Raw genomic sequence first — 24,252 nt, forward strand, 5'->3', positions numbered from 1 at the left:
ATATACATGTATTATAGAAAACCTGCTGAGTCCATTTAGAGTTGCTTGCATGAATGTGTGTTTGAGGTTGACAACTTGGGATTGGATAATCTATCAAGGTGCTTAACCCCTGAAAAAAAGTAATTTTTCCCCTCCCTCTGCAGCCACCGATTGTTTACAGCACTTCATCTAGGGGCAGGGCCTTGTGAGATTTCCCCCATTAACAATGGTACACCGATTGGTACTATCCTTATGAGAGTCTTATTTTGGCAACCATATTGTTGAGATTTTATGGGTACAACATCCTTGTCAAGGCACTATCTAGCAGCAGCAGGCATCCCAGTCTTGTTTCTTGCAATCTTTGTGCCCCTTCTTCCTCTATGTTTCCTGAGTTTTAAGTGTAGAGGTTGCATGGTAGATATAATCATTGGGACTCACCTTTGACAGTAAGGTTTTGTCAACTCAATAGAAACTGGAGTCATCTGGGTAGAGGGAACCTCAATTGAGGGATTGCTTCCATCAGACTGGCCTGTGACTTGTCTGTGAGACATTTTCTTGACGAATGGCTGATGAACGAGGGCTCAGACTACTCTGAGTGGTGACACCCCTGGGTAGGTGGTTCTGGTGGTTGTATAAGAAAGCAGGTTTAGTAAGCAATGAGGAGCAAGCCAGTAAGCAGCATTCCTTCATGGTCTCTATTTCAGTTCCTGCCTCCAGATTCTTGAAGTTCTGGTGCTGACTTTTTCAGTGATGGCATGGGGCCTGGGAGTTGTAAGATACAATAAACCTATGTTGCTTTTGGTCCTAGTGTTTCTCACAGGAACAGAAAGCAAACAAAACAGTATCCCACAGTCCCTTATTCTCTAAGCTTTGACCAGTTGTGGATCTCCATAGTAGCCATTGCTGCAAAAAGAAGTTTCTTTGGTGAGGGACGAGATAAACTTCTTTGGTGTGGGTATAAGGGTAAATGATTCGAATACAGTTATAAATTGTACTGGGTCAGGAAAATGGCAGTATTAGGTTCTCCTCTAAGGTCTGTGACTGCCCCAGTCACTAGCAGTTGCCTAGGTTCGTTGTACCAGGCATGAATTCCCTCCTAGTGAGTGTGCCTTTAGTCCATTTAGACAGCTATTGGCTACCCCAAAGATTAAAGTGCCACAATTGCCTGGCCAGTCATTGTTGTGGTTTGTAGGTTTTACATCTGGGTAGGACTCATGACTGCTTTTCTCCCTGGATAGCTTCACAGTACCTTCTGATCTGTGAGAGCTGGTCCTCAGGGAGGAGGCTTCCCGGTCACTTCTAACTCTATTCCTTCATGTCTGGGTAGAATTCTTATCCAGACTTATGAGCACATGATAGTAGAGACAGACTGTGGTCACGCATGGCATACATCACTGACAAACAGGAAGAGAAAAACGTTTTAATTTTGTTCCTCTAGAGGATGCAAAATCAATGGTTGGTCTTGTTTATATCAAGAGCCCACACCTAGAACAATCAATGTGTCCAAGGGGACTTCTTGGTAGTAAACCTTAGGCAAAGAATATGGGACCACATCATCCATACTTTCAGATTTAGCTAAACATGACAATTCTGGAAAGCCTAGCAAACCCAAGCTAGCTACAAAAGAAGGGAAGCACACTTTCATCAGGACTAAGAACAAAATTCGTCAGAACATTTGATGTAGGTACATATCTCCCTTTCTATAGCAATTTTCTTTCTTGAATTTGGGGAAAATATAATTTGCAGATTGAGCTATCAAGGCAGAAAACAGAATCACATTCAAGAAGTGAAATCGGGGAATATTCTGAAACTTGGGGCTGCCTCTCTCCTCTGTCTCAAGGGCTTGTGAGTTCATGCTTAAGTTTTCCATAGTCTCACTGAATGTCAACAGCTCAAGAGACAGTGGCAGCTGAAGGGACTGCGACAAGATGTGCCCTTAGCTAATACCCATTAGCTAATACAGAGGTCTGAGTGTTTTCCCTCTCTGTGTGTAATCAGTACTACGCAGCTAATCCCATTGCTCCTTTATCACCCTTTCCACCTGTGTTTCCAAGGGCAGTGCACACTGCAGTTTTCTTAAAGTCTTCTCAAAAGGGGCATTCGTTTCCATGGAAGAAAGGTTTTACTTTTCATTGCAAGTGATCTTCGCCAGCTGTGAAACTGATTGAGGCCCTTAAGACTCGTGAAGATGCTACAGACTGTCGTGATTACTTTCATGAGGGGGAAAATCAACAGAAGGGAATGGTTGCTTATCTGTGGCAAAAATGCTTCCTTCTTTGAATCTTCTTCTGAACTTGTAGGGGGAAGGAAAAGGAGGGGGAAATAGCCAAGTAGCATGTTTATAAGAAATAGAAAATATTGTTCCTTAGCATGTGAATGTTCACGGCACGCTCACTTTTTCTGCAGTAGGGCACAGGCATCAGAAAGCACATGATAAAACAGTGGGGGAAATGTAAAAATTTAGAACAGGAAAGATGAACCATTATGCAGGGAAAGAGAAAAGAGGGGAAAGTAACAGAAGAGGAGACCTTGTTGAATTTTTAATAGCTTGAAGGACTGGGAGTCATCCTTATGAAGAAATCTGAGAGAGAAGAAGAGAAAGAGAATTTGTGTTTATGGTGTTTTATTGTTCTTTAGGCATATAAGATTAACTTCTTTAGTTACATGAATAAGTACTCAAACTAAATTACTTTGTTTCAAAATCCAATTAAAAAACAGAAACCACAATATTTCAACAGAGGGAGTTTCACACCAGAAAAGTGTTGCATGGGTGATGGAAAAGTGGAGAATCCCAAAAGGGACAAGGGGCAACATAAAAAAGAACAACTACAGGAAGTGGTTACCTCTCAGTTAGAGGAACTGGGAGGAGGTTGTCTAATCTCCCACCCCCGCACAACAGCGGGGGCCATCTGGCAACACGGAGCCCTACAATACTACTGACTAGCAGGTGTTCATGACATTGAAGGGAGGGCAGACTAGGGGAAGCTGGAGGCCCAGTAACAATTCACCAACCTGGTGAATGTCCCTTGAAGCAAAATTCTGCGGTGAGAACCATTGTGGCTTCTCCTCTATTCCAGTTTAGCTAAACCAACCGGAAACCATCAATCTAAGGCTGACAAATGTAGTTCTCTGTGAAATCCAGCAGTTCTTGGAGAGGGTGGGCAAACAGATCATCATATAGCTTGTCAATGTTCTGATTTCCTAACCAGTCTTTGAATTTATCTATTTTGGGAATGAACCCAGGAGGTCATTTTGCCTTTATGTGTGTTATACATGTTCTGATTACCATGGAGAATGTCACAATACCTTTCTTTAAATATCATGCAGTGGGAAAAACATGCTGCTTTGCTAATTGCCACGATCCCAGAGGTTGTGTTCTGTAGACAGCAAGTGAGAGAGTGTGTAGCTCGGTTCTTGTGCTCTTGAGTCGTCTTCCAGCGCTTCAGTTTGTTTCTTCAGCTTCGCTATGAGCTGTGCAGTCACCTTGTACTTTGATCACGTGGTCAGGGTACCATCCTAATCTGCTTCATGTCTGGAAGGCAGAAGAGTGGCCGGATGTAGTTGTGCTACACCTAGCTTTAGCATCTACCATACACTGACACACCTTTGATCTATGTCTACCAACTTAGCATAAAATGTCTGCCTGGAAACATGTTTGCCACCTAAATATTTTGGTACTTTTACTACAGTTTCCTTTCCTGTGTGGAGTGACTTAAGGTGGCACTGACAAATTTAAACTTTTTTTTTCTGGTACCTTACTTTACAGGTAACATCAGTTGTATGGACTTCAAACGACCGCCTGCATTATTCCTTGGCACTGTAACTGGGTTTAAATAAGTTCACTGCTCTTGGTCTTGATTTTCTCATCTGTAAGTGTAATCACAAATTAGAACCTACTTATAGGGATTGAGTTATGAGAATCAACTGAGTCGATGTATATGTGGGCACAAGTATTTTTCTGTGTATGCATACATATGTATTAATATGTATGTTTCAAGTCACAAATATATGTACACAATATAGGCCTATATCTACTTTATGATAGAAAACTGAAACATGGTTAGCACTCTATAAGCATCATCTATCACTCTTTTTACTTTACCCAGCGAGGATAAATACTGCTATAAGAGTTTGTCAGACAATGGCACTGAGTTTTGATTCTACTGCATGGACTGGTCTTGTAGGAGCCTAGTCTGTTTGGATGCTCACCTTCCTAGACCTGGATGGAGGGGGGAGGAGCTTGGACTTCACACAGGGCAGGGAACCCTGACTGCTCCCTAAAGAGGGAGGGGGAGAGGGACTGGGGGGAGTGGGAGGGAAATGGGAGAAGAGGAGGTGGAAATTTTTAATATATAAATTAAAAAAAGGAGAAGAAAAAATAATGCTTGAAGAAAGTCATTTTTAAATTTATATATCTTTTTCATTTACATGAAAAATATTCTAGTTCCAATAATTATATCTTTTGCAAATCAACTGAAGAATTATAATGTTGTATAATCCATTTTTGTACAATCTCATTTCTGTTCAGTTTATTATTTAAACTGGAAAATATTGAAATTTTTATTCCCCTAAAATAAAACTACTCTTCTCAAAATAAAAAAAGAGTTTGTCAAAAGATGTCACATGTGTTCGGTATGTTTTACCCAGCACACGCACGTTTTATCCACGGTTAGGCAGATACCTTGAAAATTACAAGTAGAAAACTAGTTAGTTTAAAAAAAACATAGGTCACTGTGTATAATATATTCGTAAACTGCACAAAATCTGATAAATGATAAAGCAAATTTTAAAACTTGACAAATATAGTCTCTCAGTTGTAGCAATTGGTTTCATTTTCCAATGCATTTACTTGTGATTGAATCACAAGATCTATTTTTCTTTCTGTAGTTTTTATGTGGTTTAAAGATTTAAATTTGTTATGGAAACAGGCTTTCAGTTGACCAATGATTAGCTAATTTCTGATAATAGCAAAGGAAACATATTGCCCCAATGCTGTTTTCATTTCCTCATGCAAAGAAGAAGCACAGTAGAGAAGAAAGGCAGACCCAGCACATTCACCCTTTGCTGCCATGGGGAACTGGGCTGTGAATGAGGGACTCTCCATCTTTGTCATTGTAAGTACCAACAAGAGATAAATTATAATTCTTTAATGTGTTGGGGTTCTCTCGGGAGCTAACATAGAGCAATGGGTTTTCTTACTGTTGTTTGCTTAAGAAATTTACTTACACTGTGAACAAGCATCAATTTGTAAGTAGATTGAGTTAATTCTCCCATTCCAAACTTCTTAATTAAAACTATGCACCAACAACTCTCATTTCTCCCAGTTTGTTTCTGAGTTACTAAGACTGTGGAATTAGCCAGCATTTAACAGAGAGAATAGAAGATCATACTGAAGATCTCTGAGATATTTTTCTTAGTTACTTGGAGGTAAATTTATCTACTTTTTATGTTACCTACTTAAAATGCTCAATTAAAACCTTACTGTTTTCTGAATAATATTTATTCTTAAAGATTTCATGAATGGGAAAGGGACCTTTACTTCAGTAATAGAACCAAAACAACCAAAGTTCTCAAATTTCTTTTTAAAATAAGCACATTTTTCCCTAAGAGGTCTGAACTGTAGTCACTTGTGAATTTTGCAACAAGTTGAGATGAAAGAATTGAAATAAATTATTTAGACTCATCTATATGTGGTATGTATGTTATATGTATTTATGTGCATATAAAGTATGTATATAATATTGAATTATATATGAACTATTAATCTATCTTGAGAAACAATTTTGGAAATAAGGCTGTGGCTAATTTTCAATTACACATTGATTTCTGGTTTATACTTTTAAGTTAGTGTTCTCAGCAAATCAATTATGGATGAATTGAATTGGAAGAAATGTGGTATCTATTCTTGCCAAATAGCTAATGAAGCATGATATCAAAATCACTTATGAATGGAAGTTTTGTAAAAATTCACCACGTAATACATGGAGTGTTTGAGTTCTAGAGATGTAAATAAAATGAATAAAATTAAAACAACAAATATTTGATTGAAAGTTAGTTCATGCCAAACCAATATTCCAATGCAACATAGAAACATCAGGATTTAAAACTGGAGTCCTGACTCCTTATTGCCATTTTAAGAGCAGATTATTCACTTAAGAAACAAGTTGAAATAGAATTTTCATTCTAATTACAGTTTCCCCAGGAAGTAATCTTTTAAGTTGTGTATGCATATATTTGAAAATAAAGACATGGTTTAGAAATTTAGAGTTGGGGAGAGTGACAGGGCAAGAGAGGAAGTTTCTGTAGCGCCTTCTGTGTAAAGAGAGACTGTTATGAAACATTTATGGGTATTTAATAGCTAGTATTAATAATAGCTAGTAATTTCATATTGAAAGAAAATCACGTTGGAGCTGAAGGTAGAAGACTGGGCAGTATCAGCCCTTGATAAGGTTGTTGCTAGCATCAAATGCCAACTTAAAATCTAAAAAGTTTATTGTTTAAATTCCATGACCTTGACTCCTTTGCTCATGTTCAATATGCCCTCCTTTAAAAATGAAGGAAAACTTACCAAATAGAATGGTAAGCTGTATGTGCTGCAAGTAGGTGACGGGCATCTGGGAGAGGACAGTTCAATTTCCTACAGGTCGAGCGAGGGTCAGCAACAATACATGTTCCATGTGTCCTCCCTTTACTTGTCAACCATTGTTACCTCTCTGATCTTAAGATGAAAAGAGACAAGGCAGGCTGATACTAACTTCGCATGCTGACCAAGTAGTGAAGCAATCATGCAAAACAACAAAGGCAGATCAAGCCAGTGTGACTGAAGAGTTGGGTGGCGCGGGGATAGGAAAGAGCTGCCTCGAAGCTGATTGTGCTCAGCTTTATGACCCCCTTTGTCAAAGTCTGAACGTGGGGGAAGTCCTGTCCTTCATTTGACTCCACTGTTATAGGGAATCTACTTATTTAGGCTTATAAACCTCATCCGACTTTTTCTGTTTGTGCAGCTGGTGTGGTTGGGGTTGAATGTCTTCCTCTTTGTCAACTACTACAAGGTTTATGATGATGGACCTAAGTACTATTATACTCGAAAACTCCTCGGGGTAAGTGAACTTCCACCTCATGCAATATCAGCCAGCTCACACTTCTAGGCAGATGTGCTCGTATTTATTTATTCCTTTTAAGATTTAGAATGAATATTCTGACCAACCAAGACAACATCACCAGCTTTACTCTCCAGTTGCAAATTCTTTAGCAAGAATCACTTAAGGCCTGACAGTGTAACAAAGTGAAGTGTGGTAGAGGGTCCTACCTGCATCCCTCTCTACCAATATGTGCCAAGCTTAACATAGGAATCTCTAGAATGGAAAGCCTACTGGGAGCCACTCATACAGGTTTGACACTGGTTTGACAATTGAAATTTTCTATATTTTTTCTAAGTTAAATATCATATCATATTTTTGGCATGGAGAAGTCCTCCTCCTAATGACATGTGAAATGATCTTGAAAAAATCGACTTCAAGCGATTATCTGGAGACTTGCAGGAACTTGTTTGTGTACTACATCACTTCAGTAGGCCAGCCGAGCAGAGGTCCTTAAATTTCCTTGAGTCCCTAAGCAATCTGTTTCCTTGAACTGTCAGGTCTCTTCATCACAAATGAAAATAATTAGAACTACAGCCACTCCCAGAGCACATCATTTGTTATATAATGCTGAAAATATTACTTACATTAATAATGTTATAATCATATGTGTAAGTATTGCCAAACAATCATTTCACATTATTAAAATTGTCTCTACTGTATTCATGCTGATCTGTTCTTGTATCATAGGCAACTTCTTTAGACATTGCTAAACCAGTTTTGCCCAAGTATTACACCATACCAGCTTAAGTTACTGTTAAGGTCTAAATGCAAAGGGGACTTTGTTTAAAATCAAAGATCTAGTTTTGATACTGACCTCTTGTTAATGGTATACATGCTCAAAGATTTAGGAGGAAGTAAACTGATGCATGCAACTTACTTTAAAATGTATCAACTATATGGGAGGGGTGTCAAGGGATAGGAGTTCCTGCTGCACAAGCATGAGGCCAAGAGTTCAGTTCCCCAGTTCCCATGTAAAAAGTCAAGTGTGGCCACAGGCACCTATAACGCCACCACTGGAAGGGCAAGGGAGTAGTAGAGATAGTAGGATCCCTAGAGCTTGCTGAACACCAGACTAGACAAAAGACAGTGAGATCCTGGTTCAAGCTGAGACCTTGTCTCACAGGAATAAAGCAGAGCACCATAGAAATACAGGAGGACACCTGATACTCTCCTCTGATGGAGGAAGGGGTGTAAAGCTAGGTAGATGATAAAGCACACACACGAAAATTTAAAAAGTTTAGTCCGGCGGGTGGATAAAAAAAAAAAAAAAAACTCAAAGTAAATTTCTTTCCACTTCTCTTCAGGTTTGAAACTTTAAAATGTTCAGTTGGAGTAAACAGGCAGATTCAGGTTAAAGTAAAGCATATCGGTGGACCCCAAGAAAACTCCGCTGTGAAGGGAATTCCATTCCAGATGTCTTAAGGGAGCTTTTTGGGGTTCCATGATGGGACCCCAGGGAAGAGGAGAATGGGTATTCTGCTCACCAAAGTCTCTCTGCTCGCAATCCTCTCTCTTCTAGTCAGCACTGGCTCTGGCCAGGGCACCTGCAGCCTGCCTGAATTTCAACTGCATGCTGATCCTGTTACCAGTGTGTCGAAATCTGCTCTCCTTCCTCAGGGGTTCCAGCGCGGTAAGAGCAAGCTTTCTACTGAGTGCCTCAAATTCTCAATCCATCATGCCAAATGCTCTTTCTAAGGCAGAACAAAGTAATGCTTTGTGAAGCTTATCTTGTGTAGAATATTCATGAGCTGCACCATGTCCTATGCTGTAATATATATCATATATCTACACACACACACACACACACACACACACACACACATATATATATATATATATATATATATATATATATATATATATCCCTGGAATAGTCATTTAATTTGAAAAATTTAAGAAGCAGCTAAACAAACTATACATCAACAACAGTACTGTAGTAAACATTCATGTGTTAAGAGTATATGAGCCAGACATGTGATATTTAGGAACTAATTGTTCAAGACTATTTTTAAAATTTTATCATAAAAAACACATTTTCTGTGGAACATCTCAAGCAAATTAAATCAATGCACAGAAAAACCCACTATATGAAAATAGGAGGAGAAATAGTTGGTTCCTAGGGTGTCACATGTCTATAATTCCAGCAATGAGGAGCCTGAGACAGACAGTTCTTAAGTTTGAGCCTATTCCAGGCTACATAGGGAGCTCTAGGCCAGCCTCAGCTACACAGTGAAATTAAAAAAAAATAAAACAAAAATAAAGAAAAGCAAAATAAACATTTATAGTCCCATGGGATTGGAAGTTTCGGGGCTTTCTACATGCCCAGAGCCCCCTTTGCCTTTACATTAATGTTTCAATGAGCACCTTGAGATATATATATATATATATATATATATATATATATATATATATATATATATATATATATATACTGGTAACATTATATGAAGATAAAAATTAAATCATTGATATTTTTAAATTTAATACATGTTCAAATAACAGAACAAAATATGGTAGATCCCATATAAAACATTAAAATAAAGAGCCATAGAGGATCAGATATGACAGATCAAATAAGACAGAAATGACATCAGATGGGGCAGGGAATACCAGGAAGGTTGCAGAGGAAAAGTAGCCTGAGTAGTGAGGATAAATCAACGTTTAGAATTTGTTGATAAAACAGAAAAGTGTTCTATGTGGGCAAGAGATAGCATGGGCAAAAGCACAGAACATGGTGAGACATCTTATTATCAAAAAATGAGAAATACTATAATACTTTCTGTATCACCCTTTATTGTGTTCTATTTAAATGTGGTTTGTTGGGCAGAGGGTGCAGCTCACTGGTACAGTGATTGCCAACCATGCATGAGGCTATGGCAACAATCATCAGTACCAAAAGAAACACAAAGGATAATATTTACCCAATGTATGAGTTGATGGCTAGATTGTTTTCCTTCTGTGAACGTTTGTGTACTTGGAGAATGAAGATGAATACAGTCAGGTTCTGTCTGGCTTGGGAGAAAGAGAGGTAGTGTATTCTTCCCATAGGAAGAAATATAGAACAGTGCACAGAATTGGGCAGGTTGAACAAGTCAAGTCAAGGACAGGCAGCATCCTGAGCTTGATTTGATTTGGGTATATTTTCATGTAACTGCCTTTAAAATCTAATTATCAGCAAGACATTGCTTCACTTTGGATTTTTTTTCTATTCCTGGCCACACTGAAAACAATTCCTGAGAAGTTTTAGGTGTTAGTGCCCTCCTGGGACCTTGAGTTTTGATGAACAGCTAGCCTTGCGGAATTGGTGCACTCCAGATTCAGTGAGAGATTTTGCCTCAAAACTAAGGTGGAAAGTAGAGGGAGACACTTGACATCGACCTCTGACTACCACACAAATGTCTACCCCTCCCCCATCTCTCTCCTAAAATCTTAAAACATTTAAGTTAAAATCAATTTTGAAGGACAATGGTAAGCAAACTCTGCTTCTGGGAGTACAGTAATTGGGGTGACTGTCTAGAGCAACGGTTCTGCTCTCAATCTTCCTGATGCAGCAACTAAAGTTCCTCATGTTGTGGGGAACATAAAATTAGTTTTTTGCTATTTCAGAGCTGTAATTTTGCTACTGCTGTCAATCACAATGTAAACATCCAAATTTTTCAGCCCCTTGTGAAAGAGAGTTTCTCGATCCCCCAAAGGGTCATGCCCCACAGGTTGAGAACCACTGCTCTAAGATAAGACTGGGAAAGAAAGCACGGATTTTACTGCGAAACTAGGAGCTTAAACATATAGCTAAAGAGTTAACGCTTGATCCAACAATTACTGAATATATGAACTAGATGGTGAGTTACAGGTACAATTTGTGTTTCACTTTGCCTCCCTTTTCCTAGTCATACAACATTCCTATTAGTCTAAGAAGAGTTTCTATCTAGAAACATACAGCCCTCAATTTGCTAAAATGGCATGAGCAGACAATTAAACTTTGATACTCCCCACCTCTTTACAAAATACCATTTCATCTTAAACATACTCCCTAAATTCCACCCTCGGGGCTCTAGTTTTACACGAAGAGTCAGGAAACGGGGGTAACTCGGTAGTACAGCATTAACCTAGCACGTGGGACCCAAGTCACGCCTCCAGTACTGCAAAGCCATATGTAGTTGAACAAAATCTTAGACTCATTTTTGCTCATCAGCAAAACAACAAATTGGACAGGCAGAAATAAAAGAAGAATGTTGACAAATCATTTGAGGTTCTCTGAAAAGGGTCAGGTCCTTCATCTGGAAAATTCTGTGACAATGCTCCTTTATCCAAGTCATTATTTCAATGTATCACAATTTGATCTTGCAGACTGAGCAAAACCAGGGCAAAACCAAACAAGAGCACCTGCTGTTAGACATCAACCATGAGGCTTTCCAAATAATCTCCCAAGACTCCACGGAGATGCAATCTCACTGCATTGAAAGACAGATAGCCAAGCTATCCATCTATCTTGTACAGGAGCCACATGAAGCCTTGCTAGATGAAACCATTGCACATTAACTTGTTTTGTTTTTATGGAGACATGATTCGGTTGCCTTTAAAAGAAATTCCCCCTGTCCCCATTTGAATACTTTCTATTTAGAGGAAGTAAAGCCTGAGAAACAGGCAGTGTTTTCACCAAGGTGGTCAGTTAAGAAATCCTGATTACCTCATAACCCGAAGTTGCATTGCCTTGAGGGCCCATGTCCCATGAGCAGCACATATAAAATGTCATCTTAGGGGCAACTTGTGGCCCACAGGTGAAGACCCTCATGAGAACCTTTAATAGCAGTGATTAAATTGTAGAAAAGCCCAATTCGATAACCAAATAGATCTTCACACAAAAGAACAATTTCCCCCACTTATTTATGTATTTATTTAAATTAGCAGACAAAGTAAGGGTTCTCCTTCTGGTATTTTCATATATACTTGAATATTGTTGATCAGCTGCTCCACTACTTCCTTTTCCCATCTCTCTGCTATTCATCTCCATTTCTATGCGTCCTCCCCTAGAATTGTTCTTCGTGCTTTCATACCATCTATTCTGTTATCCCTGCCTACTTCCCCTCCCTCAAAGCAATGGTCTCTGACAGGTATGGCACGCCCTTCATTTTGGGCTTAGCAAGCTGAAGTGTGAACTTTGAAAACTGCAGCTGCTCTCTGCTCACGGTTTAAACGCACGAGTATGCTGTGGCTGATGTTGGAAGTGGGAGCGGCCACAGCTCACTGAAGCTCTGTAGAACTCATGTCGAGGGAGTGAGGTGGGAGCACGATTAACTGGGAGGAATCAAAGCCAGGAAATTGTGCTCCCAGAGCCTGTTCGCTTTTGTATGTGTCAACTAAACATCTTGAACTCTCCCTGTGGCTCTGTTTAATATGAGTATTTGAGCCTGCTAAATGACCTACTCTAGAAATGATAAGGATATAATAATTTCAAAAACTTGTTCCATTAACACCATACTAACTAAACAGACACAGAATTTCTGTTCAGTTTTAGAGGTCCGAATCATTCAGACTTTGGTTTTGAATTCTTCTGGTTACCTAGAGGGGAAAAAGTCCTCTGGCTGTGTATCCTTAGGCCCCTCGCAAAAGGATAGAGGTAAAGGCTCTCAGCTAGCTTTGTTGAGAGAGATGGAAAAAGGATAGGCCTAAGCATACAGAAGTCTTTGATGAACTTCCATGTGTAGAAACAAATTTCTAACTTGTGACCATCCTAATCTTCAGGTCAGACTAAAACAGGAAGGTTAAAAGGTAAGGCCGTTTGCCTTATATAGTCTCAGAATCAGAAGGCCTCATCATGGCTCTGCCTCAAACCATGTGTCCTCCTAGAGGGAGCCCCTTTGTGCTTTTCATCTCAGGGATGATTTTAGCAGGGAAGCAGGTCAAATAATGCAAATTTAAACATAAATATGCCTTTCTAGGAAGGACTGTAGCTTAGTGGTAAAGAACACACCAAGTATAAAAGGCTCTATTTTCCATTTCCAGTGTTGAAAAAAAGAAGAAAAATGAATGAATATACTTTTAGTAAAAATATACTGATTATTTAAGTTTGTTGATTATTAAGTTGTCACCCTAGTAGAGGGCTTTCTATATATTAATAACTGGAAATACAAAGTGATTAAAGGCAGAAAGCCACAAGCTTTAGGAGCTTAGAGTCCTGTGAAAGAGATTTAGAATTAACATGGGATTTCAAAATTATAAAGAGTTCCGTAAAAAAGTGTTATCCTTCATTTTTTCACATAGTTTTACTGCCACCATGTGTGGACATTACTGTCAGAGTCTTTACCTGAGTTCTGTCAGGAGATGTAAGGATAGCTCTTGACATTTTACCTAAAATGTTCATAAATATGTAATACAAATACAATCAGACCAAGTATACATAAAATAGAGCTTAAAAGCTTAAAATAACCCTATCAAATGAGTACTTCATTTTAGTTCCACTTTTCATTATTTTGAAATTCAGTTTCAATAGAGCATAGCAAATTGCCAGGATGTCCCAACAATTGCCCTTGCACTATAATGATAGTTTGTTGAAATTGGGCAAGGCTCTTTGTGACAGTAACAGAGAAACTTCCTTTTAGAAGCTAGTGGACAAAGGCAAAGAGGTAGTTCCATGAGGAAGCTGTAAGGCATGATGACAGCTTGGCTATTTGGGAGATGGCTGGTAATAGTTTAGAGGTGAGCCGAAGCACAGAAATGGTATCTTTTATAGTAAGGAGGAACAGAAAGGACCCAAGCAATCAAAGATAAAGCCCGTCTTTCAAACTTTACAAACTGATCATCCCGCCTCATTTTCAGGAAGTGGTGAGGAGATCATTTTCTTGAAAGTTCAGCATCAGCATGACTTGTGGCTTCTCTTTAGGGTTGTTTACCATTGCTGACTACACTGAAGACAGTGGTTAGGAAAAATTAAGGCCTGCTGTCTTGGTAGGACCTGTTCCATTGACTCACTAGTTTTTTCTTTGAATCAAATGTTCTTTGCATTAATGCATGTTAAGATAAAATGGTTATCTCTGAATGGACTCTGTAATACCTAATCCTATCTCTCCATTGTTATGATACTGCATTTAGTTTTTCTACGGCTTCGTGTCAAAGTTAGCAAGGGCATCAACATCTATTATTTCACAAATTTTATCACTGCTAATGATAGCGATAAAGATGGGCCTATGCAGAGGATATAGGGGGCCCAACAAAGCCATACTATTTCTCTTCAAATTTGTTATAATTCAGAAGTTAGTAATTTTTCCCCTCAATCCCTCCTTCAAGAAACTGGAAAAGAAGCTGTAACAAATGTAGATAGGTTTAATGATCTTATTTTCAAGGCATGACCAAACAATTATTAAAGAACAATTTTACAAGTACATAGCATGTTGATCTCTGTACAGGATGCTTGCCCTCTAGCTGGAGACTCAGGGTACATTAGATGCGAAGTTAGTTACACAATGTCGCAAAATAACATCAGATTCTAATGAAACATCTCTCAATGACTACATGTCTCCTAGGGAAGAACTTCAATTATCATCAATTATCTATCATACAGGGGAGAAAATTAGTTTACAGCTAAGTGGTAGGTCTGTGACTCACAATAGATACATATGAAGACAAAATTTCCTTTCAAAAATAATTCATGGCTGCTCTCAACTATATTAATTCTCATCATGTGATTCTTTATCTGGTTTTGGTTTTTAGAGACAGGGTTTCTCTGTAGTTTTGGAGCCTGTCCTGGAACTCGCTCTGTTGAACAGGCTGGTCTCAAACTCACAGAGATCCACTTGTCTCTGCTTCCTGAGTGCTGGGATTATTGGTGTGCATCACCACCGTCCAGACCATCCTGTGATTCTTAAGAGTCCAATCCAGTTTGCCACTCCAGGAAGGATGCTATTAGTTATCTACTCCTGTGCAACGGATTGTCCCAAATGCAATTGTTTTGAATAACCCTCATTTATAAGCTGGAAGTTGTATAAAGCAGAGGTTCAGCACCCTGTTTGACTTCTCTATTCACCGTTCTGTGAAAGTAAGATTAAGAACATGTTTGCTGGGGTGAGAGCAAATGAGTGTACCTAGAAACTGGCTTAAAATATTCTTCTGAAAGTCTGGACTTAGAGATAGAGTATGTTTCTAGCATGCACAGAGCCTTGGGTTCCACCTCAGCTCTCTAAAACAAAATAGAAAAACAACAAACCAAAAACCCCTTTCCAAGCTCCTTCTTAGCAAAATTCCATTCATTATAGTTTCAGGTCCCTGTCTCCTTGCTAGTAATCATCCCATGGTCACTTTTGGAGCCTACATGCCCCGCCACTTCAGCAACAGTACCTTAAATCCTTCTTGTATTTTTAATCTCTGACTTCCTCCACTTGGAACTTCTAGACCTAGATTTCAAGAGTTTATGTGATAGTGTTGGGTACCTGAGGGGAAAAAATCTCTCTCTTTAAGACAATTTTGGACTTTACATCTGCAGAATCCATTTTATCATTATCGTCTAACAAAATCACACACCCTAGTCACAGGTCTCATCCAAAGTCAAGGGAGAAGATTGCACAAGGTCATTACAAGTCTTCCAGAATTATGCCTATCAGAAGGACTCTTAAAAGCTGAAGGACTGTGGCAGTTAAGAAATGGGAGGCTATTTTCTTAAAACTATAAAGGAGTTGCCTCATCTGAATGACCCCACTGTTAAAGCACAGTGGTAGCGCTTTAATATGCCCTTTATGGGTTTCTTTCCATTCTAGTCTTTGTTCTCCTACCCTCACTTTCTTTGACCACTTTCCACTAAGGATCCCAAAACTTAAATTTAAGTCATATTTTTGAGGCACTTAGAATAATAATGATGGTGTCCTTGCATCTGATTTGATGGAAAGGGATGTGAACTTTAGAAAGCCAAAGTGAAATTTTTAATTTCTTTGTCTATAATGGAGATGAGAATACTTGCATTATTGCATTGAGTGATTAGTAAATAAGTAAATTACCTGGGTCCCACAAGATACTTGATAAAGCTTTTCTTCTTTATTTGGAAGCCTTATCATCTTCCTTACTAGTATTTTTGTGATTCAAAGAGTCACCTTTCATGTAACCTTCCTTCCTTTTAGGTGTGATGAACTGAGAAACAGTACAGCAGGTACAATTGTCCACCAATCATATCTTTCTACAAAGTCAGAATATTTTATTAAAAATAAGTAACCTCATTTAAATAATATACAAAATTTAGATCCATGTATTAACAATACCTAAGATTGTTTTAGAAGGTCACTGTCCTCTTTAAAGAACTTTAACTTTTTATGACAGTACTTTTAAACTGTGGTGCAAAGCAGCTAGAACAAGCCAATAACCAGATTTTGTGAGGATAAGTGTCTATTTCAACCACCAACAAGATTTCGCTTTCTCTGCTTTGAGCATTGACTTGACTCCAGATTCAAATCCATGCATTCTAACATATGGATATGGGCCAAATGCCCTGGACAACTTTCTGTTTTGAGTGTCAGGAGATTATATAAATTACTGCAATATTGATACAAAAATCTCTCCGATGATCTGGATTTAATCTCATCTCTGTCCATTATGGACTATATCACATAAGGCAGGATAATCAATCACCTTTGTTTCCTCAGCTGTTAGGTAGGTAATGGTCTCTCCTTAATAAAACTGACATAAGAGGAAGAATTAAGTAAGCCAATACATGTAAAAGGCTTAAAGAGTTCTTCCACAAGCTCTCAGTAACTGCTAGTTATTGTTGTCCCCATCAACATCATCATCATTATTTTTATTATTATTATGTGATGACAGACAGTGATTTTCCTTGTAATGTCTGTGACCTAGATGACCTCCTTCTATAGTGTATATTAGCAATTGGATTAAAGACCTACTCACTTGTTCTAGAACTGTTCACTCATTTTTGTCCCCACTGGACTCTTAGGAAACAAACAGTAGGCCAACTCTTTATGAAATCGTAGGCCCCCTTTAAATAAATTTATCATAACTAGGAATATATTGTGTCAAAATTTAAAACTTTATACAATGAGAAAGGTATTTGAGAGAGGGCTTCATGTCACTATGAGAACAGGAACTATATTACTTAAGCTTGCTGTTTGAACGGGGAGAGATGACTTACTAACTCCATCAGTTTTCTCATCAACCAAGTGGATGGAAATATGTCCTCGTAGAGCGGTTATGAGAATTACATGAGCTGATGCATGTAAAGCACCTGGGACATAGAAGGCTTTGACATGAACAATTTCCACCATTCTCTTTTCTCTTCATCCAAAGTGTTGCTCAACAAGAATTCGAAGACAACTGGATCGGAACCTCACTTTCCATAAAATGGTGGCATGGATGATAGCGCTTCACACTGGTAAGATTGAAAAGGCGTTTGAATTGCAAACCAATTGTAACAGAGGAGCCCTCTATTCTTGGATACACACGTGTATCCGACTCTACAAGTCCATCATGTCCGTTATATGGTGGTCAGATAAGTTCAGTTCAAATGCATTCAAACTCTATTTTCTGATGTTAGGATTTACACTTACAGTGTTTTTTTGAAAACCATACGATCTTCTTATATATATAAAATAACAATATGCCATAAAGTCTGCCCTCGTATTCTCACCATTTTCCATGATCTTAGTATGAAAAAATGTTTGTTAGTGGACACATAAAAATTTTTATTAATGCTACCGAATTACATTGCTACAAATGTAGACTTTGTGGATTTTTGCAGTAAATCTACAGAAATATGAGCTATAAATTGAAAACATCTTAAGGAACCCCTTATCACCTACATACCTTAGTGATTATTACTATTATCGCATATATGTATGCATACAATATGTTTTTATATGTAATGTATTGTATTATCACTGTTGTGGTAGGGGATGTGCCTAGAACTGTTACTATAGTCTCCATGAATTCACTTAAATATTTTATATGTCAGAAAATAGACACAAATAGTAATAAACAAAAAAGTCTTTAGTCTGCCTGTGAGGAATCTCTCTTACCTGATGAAAATGAGCTTACCTTAAAGGTGTTTAACTGGGTTTCTCTTCTATAAGATTGTGCAGGACGTTGAGTTGTGCTAAATGAAATGCTTCAAGAGAAATTAATGGTAATATTCTGTTGGAAAACAGTGTGCTATACCAGTAAGAATGCAGACACGGGTGCCACACAGCTTGGATTTGATCCCCAATTCAGCTGCTTTTTGGCTAGGTGACCTTGGGCAAGGTTTTACAGCCGTCTATGCCCCGTTTCCCTCATCTTTTAGGTGACCTGATACTGAATGTACTTAGCTCATTGGTTTCATATAAGGGTTGAGTAATGGTAAAGCCCTTCTAACAGTACTAGTCCCTAGGAAGTTCTAGGCAAATGATAATGCATAATGAATGCAGTTTTCTTTGTAACTTATGTTCAGACATTTATGCTGTTGACCATCAGCTCGTATTAATTCAATTATGTTTGTCACTGTACTCTGGAGGTGATTTATCAGGCATCACATGATTTGTTTTCTCACTTGAGCACAGATACATTAGGGAAAAAGAGAAGATGTGACTATATCAAATGTCTATCTTAGAAATTGGTTGAATCTTCAGAACTGTTAGTTCAACATTCATTTTACAAATGAGGGAAGTAATACCAGAGAGGCTGCACAATTTTTTCACAGTCACACAGGTGAAAAGAAGCTGGACTATTAGAACTGTCTTGCTTCAGTGGTTATTGGGACCCAGTTTTTGTTTACAGCATCCTGGACCACATCCCTTTGTTTCACTTGGGAGTCAGAGGCTGTGGCCAGAAACCTTGACTCCAATAATGTTTGCATCCCTCTCCTTTTCTTTGTTTCTCTTCTCTGCCCTCTTCAGCGATCCACACCATTGCACATCTGTTCAATGTGGAGTGGTGTGTGAATGCCAGAGTCAACAATTCTGACCCATATTCAGTAGCACTCTCTCAAATTGGTGACAAGGACAATGAAGAGTATCTCAATTTTGCTAGAGAAAAAATCAAGGTAAGCCTCCTCTTTTCTGATTCAAATGTTTTCTGGGCTATTAAAACTGAGAACAATGAAAATCTCTAATTTGTCTTTTAAAGTCAACAATGAAAGTTTGCCAATGGCTTAGAATGTAAGCCCCCTTGGTGGCATGTGCACAGACTACTCAGGTATTTCCTGAACCCTGGACTCTCCTGCAGAAATTTTGTATGCAGATCCTGTAGGAACTCACACTCACCCATGACTGTGCACAATAAAATAAAGAAGAGATTCATGTGCAATCAAAATTGGCTTTACTATTTGCCACAATGAAAGAGATTTCATGCCTTAAAGATGTCCAAGTGAATACCTGCAGAGGATGTTATAAGGGACTTGCTAGGCCACTTAGGCTTATATTAGATGATTTGAGGGAAGGCTTAAGAAAGCCAGTATTTGCTGGAAACAGAGGCAGAGACCCACACCAGAGCACTGAACTGAGCTCCTAAAGTCCAGTTAGAGAGTGGGAGGAGTGAGAATATGAACAAAGAGGTCAAGACCATGATGGATTCACCCACTGAAACAGTTTACCTGAGCTAATAGAAGCTCACCAACTTCAGCCAAACTGGGAAGAAACAAGCATAGGACGAAACTAGTCCCTCTGAATGTGGTTGACAGTTGCTTGGCTAGGGCAGACTGAGGGGCCACTGGCAGTGGCACCAGCATTTATCCCTACTGCATGTACTGGCTCTTTGGTGCCTAATATCTTTGAATGAATACCTTGCTCAGCCTGGATATAGTAGGGAGGGCTTTGAACCTTCTCTAAAGCAATGTGTCTTACCCTCTCCAAGGAGTGGATGGAGGTAGGGGGGTAAGTGGAGAGAATGGGAGGAGGGGAGAGAGTGGGAACTTGGATTGGTATGTATAATGAAGAAAAGATAGTTTCCTTTTTAGAAAATAAAAATAAAATAAAATAAAAAGAAAGCCAGTATTTGTATGAATCATATATGATCCAAAATTGGGGGTAGCTCTGGAACTACTTACTGACTTACTTATTTTTCTGGGAGGCAGAAAGAAAAGAACAGGGCTATCTGAAATAAGTAAAGAACCCACGTTTTGTCTAAACTCAGACACGATTTCAGAAAGGTCTTGTTTTTTAAGATTTATTTAATTACTTTTGTTTTTGTGGGCACCTGTGAACCCCCATGGTATCTATGGGTTCTCATCCCATGAGTTTCTTCCACGTAGAAAGGAGCTCCGGCCATTTTTATGAACCATGTGGTTTAGGAAGATAGTTAAGTTCCCCACTAAATTTTGAACACATTTTCTGAGGTTAGACAAACATCTACAAGACAAAAAAAACTTTAATTTTTCCAAAATGTTTACATTCAAACTGACATAAGAAAAACTGGAATGATTCATAAATGCTTGTTTTTGATACCGTGGGTAATTTTTCTTTCCATTGTGCATTGTGATGTATAAGGATGACAATTTTTTTAAAATTTTTATTCATTTTACATACCAACCACAGCCACAGTCCCCCTCCCCTCCCCTGCCCTTCCTCCCACTCCCTCTCCCCCACCGAACCCACCCCCATCCACTCCTCAAAAAGGATTAAGGCCTCCCATGGGGAGTCAACAAAGCCTGGCACATCAAGTTGATGCAAGACCAAGCTCCTCTCCCCTGCTTCAAGACTGAGCAAGGCAACCCATCATAGGGAATGGGCTCCAAAAAGTCAACCCATGTACCAGGGATAGATCCTAGTCCCACTGCCAGGGACCCCTCAAACAGACAAAGCTACACAACTGTCACTCACATGCAGAGGACTTAGTTCATGTCCCATGCAGGTCCCCAGCTGAGAGTCTAGAGTCCATGAACTCCCACTAGTTCGGGTAAACTATCTCTGTAGATTTCCCCATCATAATCTTGTCTGTCTCCCACCCTTGCCCATATAATACTCCTCACTCTCTTTGATTGAACTCCCCAAGCTCGGCCTGGTACTTGGCTGTGGATCTCTGCATCTGCTTCCATTAATTACTGGATGAAGACTCTGGGATGTCAGAGTATTCGCCAATCTGATTGCAGGAAAAGGTCACTTCAGGCACACTCTCCACTATTGCTGGGAGTCTTAGCTAGGGTCATCCTTGTGGATTCCTGGGAATTTCCCTAGCGCCTGGTTTCTCCCTAACCCCATAAAAGTTCCCTCTATCAAGATCTCTCTTTCATTGCTCTCCCACTCCAACCCTCCCCACCATCCTGTTCCCACATGTTCCTCCATCCTCTTCCCTCTACTGCCCCCCCCCAGTTTACCCAGGAGATCTTATCTATTTCCCCTTCCCAGGGTGATCTATGTGTCCCTCTTAGGGTTCTCCTTGTTACCTAGCTTCTCTGGAACCGTGGATTGTAATCTGGTTAAGGGATGACAATTTGACCATATTAGTTGAACTGACATTGTCATACTCTGTCCCAGTTTCCTTGGGTCACTTTTATTGGGTCTGAACTTCCCCCCACAGTATGTGCCTTCTCAATTCTTTCGCCTGTCTTCTCTTCTACGGACTGCCTTGAGGCCCCCCGTGTCTCTGCCCAAGGATGAGATCTGAAAGGATCTGCTTAGTTACTTCTCCCTGAGATGCCTTTGGCAAATAACTGATGAATGCAGGCCTTGAAGTATAGCTTCTTTCCCTTTAGTCAGTCCAAACTCTGAGGTATAGTTTACTCTCAGAGTGGTTTGTGCATGCCTGAGGGTACGACATTCTCTCAGCCTTATTAAATAGAATTCTCTGAGATGGGAGATAAAAACAACAAAGCAAAGCAAACAAACAAAATAGGGTCAGTCTCACAAGGGATAGCCTCAGCCTAACCCTGTGTATCTCTGTGTATCGTGGCCTGCTTTTGCCAACTGTTAAGAGATCTGAACATTTTACCATTTTATTTTCAGTTTCCTGAAATAGACAGAATGAGAGAACATCTCTAAGGTCAAGTTAAAGCTAGCCCTGTGAGATGTTGTCCGTGAGTTGCCCCTTGCCTGGCTTTCTCCTTTTCTCTGAGCTGTGCCTTTGCTGAGCGGCTTCTCTTGGAACACCTTGTTTCTAAGTCACTTGCCCATGAACTGTCATCTCAGGATCCAGCATGGTGAAGCCCAGCCTCAGATGGCATCTATTCTAAATTCATTAGCCAACTAAGCACTGTGACCTTTTCAAATCAAAGAGATAGAGAACATAAGACACTTTGAGGACAACTTTTACTAGGCCAGTTCTTTATAGTTGAACTCCATTAGAATCATAGAATGTAATTGTAATAGTTCTTATTTATCCATGACATCTCAACAAGGTTAACAGTTTAAATTTGGAAGCCTCAACACCATATCTCTCTGAGCGCTATGATGAGGCTAGCCAAAGGGACAGGAAATAAATTATACAACAGCTTTAATAGTGACACTCCTGCAATTATGAGCCTGCATGTTTCTATTTTCTAGAACCCTGAAGGAGGCCTCTACGTGGCCGTGACTCGGTTGGCTGGCATCACCGGAGTTGTCATCACACTGTGTCTCATATTAATTATCACATCCTCTACGAAAACCATCCGGAGGTCTTACTTTGAAGTATTCTGGTATACACACCATCTCTTTGTGATCTTCTTCATCGGCCTTGCCATCCATGGAGCTGAGTGAGTTTTTTACCTCCATTGCCAAAGGCTTTGGGTTCACTGTCTAGATGTATTATTGCCCAGTGACAGGCACAGTGACTTCCTTGCTTTTGTATGATCATCCTTTCTGCTGAGGGGATGTAATAGGACAGCAGAGGTCAGTCAAAAGAAACAACAACATCCTTGCTTTCTTGTTGTACCCATCTAATTTATAATGCAGCTACTTAAAATAAGCTTGAAACATATACCCAATATATAAAATAAACTGTCTATGTTTAGTTTCAAGGCTACTGTGTATGATTGTGTAGATTGCTTCTAAAGAGAAGCAAGGTAGTCTGCACTATGCTGGCCATACGTTATTGAAAGCATTGGTAGGTTCTTGACTGTCCACCACAGTGTTTCCTATGGGTAAATCACAAGTAGGTTAAGCAAAATCCCAAAGTAAAAGAGTTAGTGATTAATCAGTTGAAGAGGTTTTCTGTTGTCCAACTGGTTTTGATTTAAGCAAACAATCATTACTGGTTGCCTTCTGAGTATGAGGATCTATCTGCAGAACTGTGGAGGAATGCCCGCTAGAAAAACACGCCTTTCAACTTTTGAATATGATAAAAGTAATAACTTCTACCAAGCTCTATGTCAAGTGCTAAGAACTTGACATTCGATGTTTCTTTTAACTCCTCTAATGTATAGATTTGGAACCCCAAAGTAAAAATGGTAAAAATACATGTGCTGAACCACTCCCAAGTGGTATGTAGCCTACAGAACAGGTGTTCTAGAGTGGGCTGTGGTGAGCACTCCCATAAAGAAACACGGTGCTAGACTGTATGCTTGGGAAAATCTGCTTTAATATCAGGTTTCATTTTTCTACTCTTTTATACCACCTGCACAGAAGAGCCAAGCCCAGGGAAGTTCCATGATGGGTATAGAGTTCCAGGAACATAAGGGTGGGGGAAAGTCAATATGCAAAACTCAAGCCAAGTCAGCTAGGGGTGAGCAAGTCTTGAGAGTGAAAAGAGGAAGGATGAGAAGAAGCAACTGGGGCCACCTTCTATGTGCATTCTTAGCCTACTTCCCGATTTGAAACCCTCATAAACTCTTTCTAAGCACTGAGAAATCTGTGGGATGAACAATCTCCTGAGTCCCCTAAAGTAACAGTGTCTTAAGGTGAAACTCGCTCACAATCCAGCTATCTCAGAGAATCCTACAAAAGTGAGGCATTACTTCCTCTCTCTCCTTTACCAATCCCACCACTTCCTGTTTGGAGAGTGGCACAGAGAGCTGTCTTCCTTTGGATTAGACAGAGATGTATTTGCTTAGTCTCTATCTAAGTCACAGTTGCTATTTACACTGGTTAAGTGGTTGTTCGGGATCTCATGGCTAGGTAACGATTGAACTAGATTTGAAATTCTGATTTGCAGACTTTTGCTCCTATTATTTAGAGTACAAGGAGAAAAATCGTATTTTTCTATTATTTATTCCCCATGGGAACTAGAGAATAAAGATCTTTTGTAATTACTATTC

The 24,252-nt window shown here is 39.3% G+C and overlaps 1 protein-coding gene across 3 annotated transcripts in view; it reads left to right on the plus strand.

The window, feature by feature from the left end:
* The window catches only part of LOC121442574 (cytochrome b-245 heavy chain), a 136,638-nt gene that overhangs the window by 93,363 nt on the left and 19,023 nt on the right, over nucleotides 1-24,252 (plus strand). The window contains exons 2-8 of one of the 3 annotated variants that reach the window (XM_041644160.1): nucleotides 3,746-3,848; nucleotides 4,996-5,093; nucleotides 6,984-7,079; nucleotides 8,641-8,751; nucleotides 17,400-17,484; nucleotides 18,983-19,128; nucleotides 22,562-22,752. In XM_041644160.1, the coding sequence (XP_041500094.1) occupies nucleotides 5,049-5,093; nucleotides 6,984-7,079; nucleotides 8,641-8,751; nucleotides 17,400-17,484; nucleotides 18,983-19,128; nucleotides 22,562-22,752 (674 nt within the window). In that variant the 5' untranslated portion in view covers nucleotides 3,746-3,848; nucleotides 4,996-5,048. The remainder of the gene's footprint in view (nucleotides 1-3,745; nucleotides 3,849-4,995; nucleotides 5,094-6,983; nucleotides 7,080-8,640; nucleotides 8,752-17,399; nucleotides 17,485-18,982; nucleotides 19,129-22,561; nucleotides 22,753-24,252) is intronic. The other 2 variants (XM_041644159.1, XM_041644158.1) reach the window with 2 other exon arrangements.

This window comes from Microtus oregoni, unplaced genomic scaffold, assembly GCF_018167655.1.
Source record: "Microtus oregoni isolate MIOR12 unplaced genomic scaffold, Mior012 000092F_000, whole genome shotgun sequence".
Classification (NCBI taxonomy): Eukaryota; Metazoa; Chordata; class Mammalia; order Rodentia; family Cricetidae; genus Microtus; species Microtus oregoni.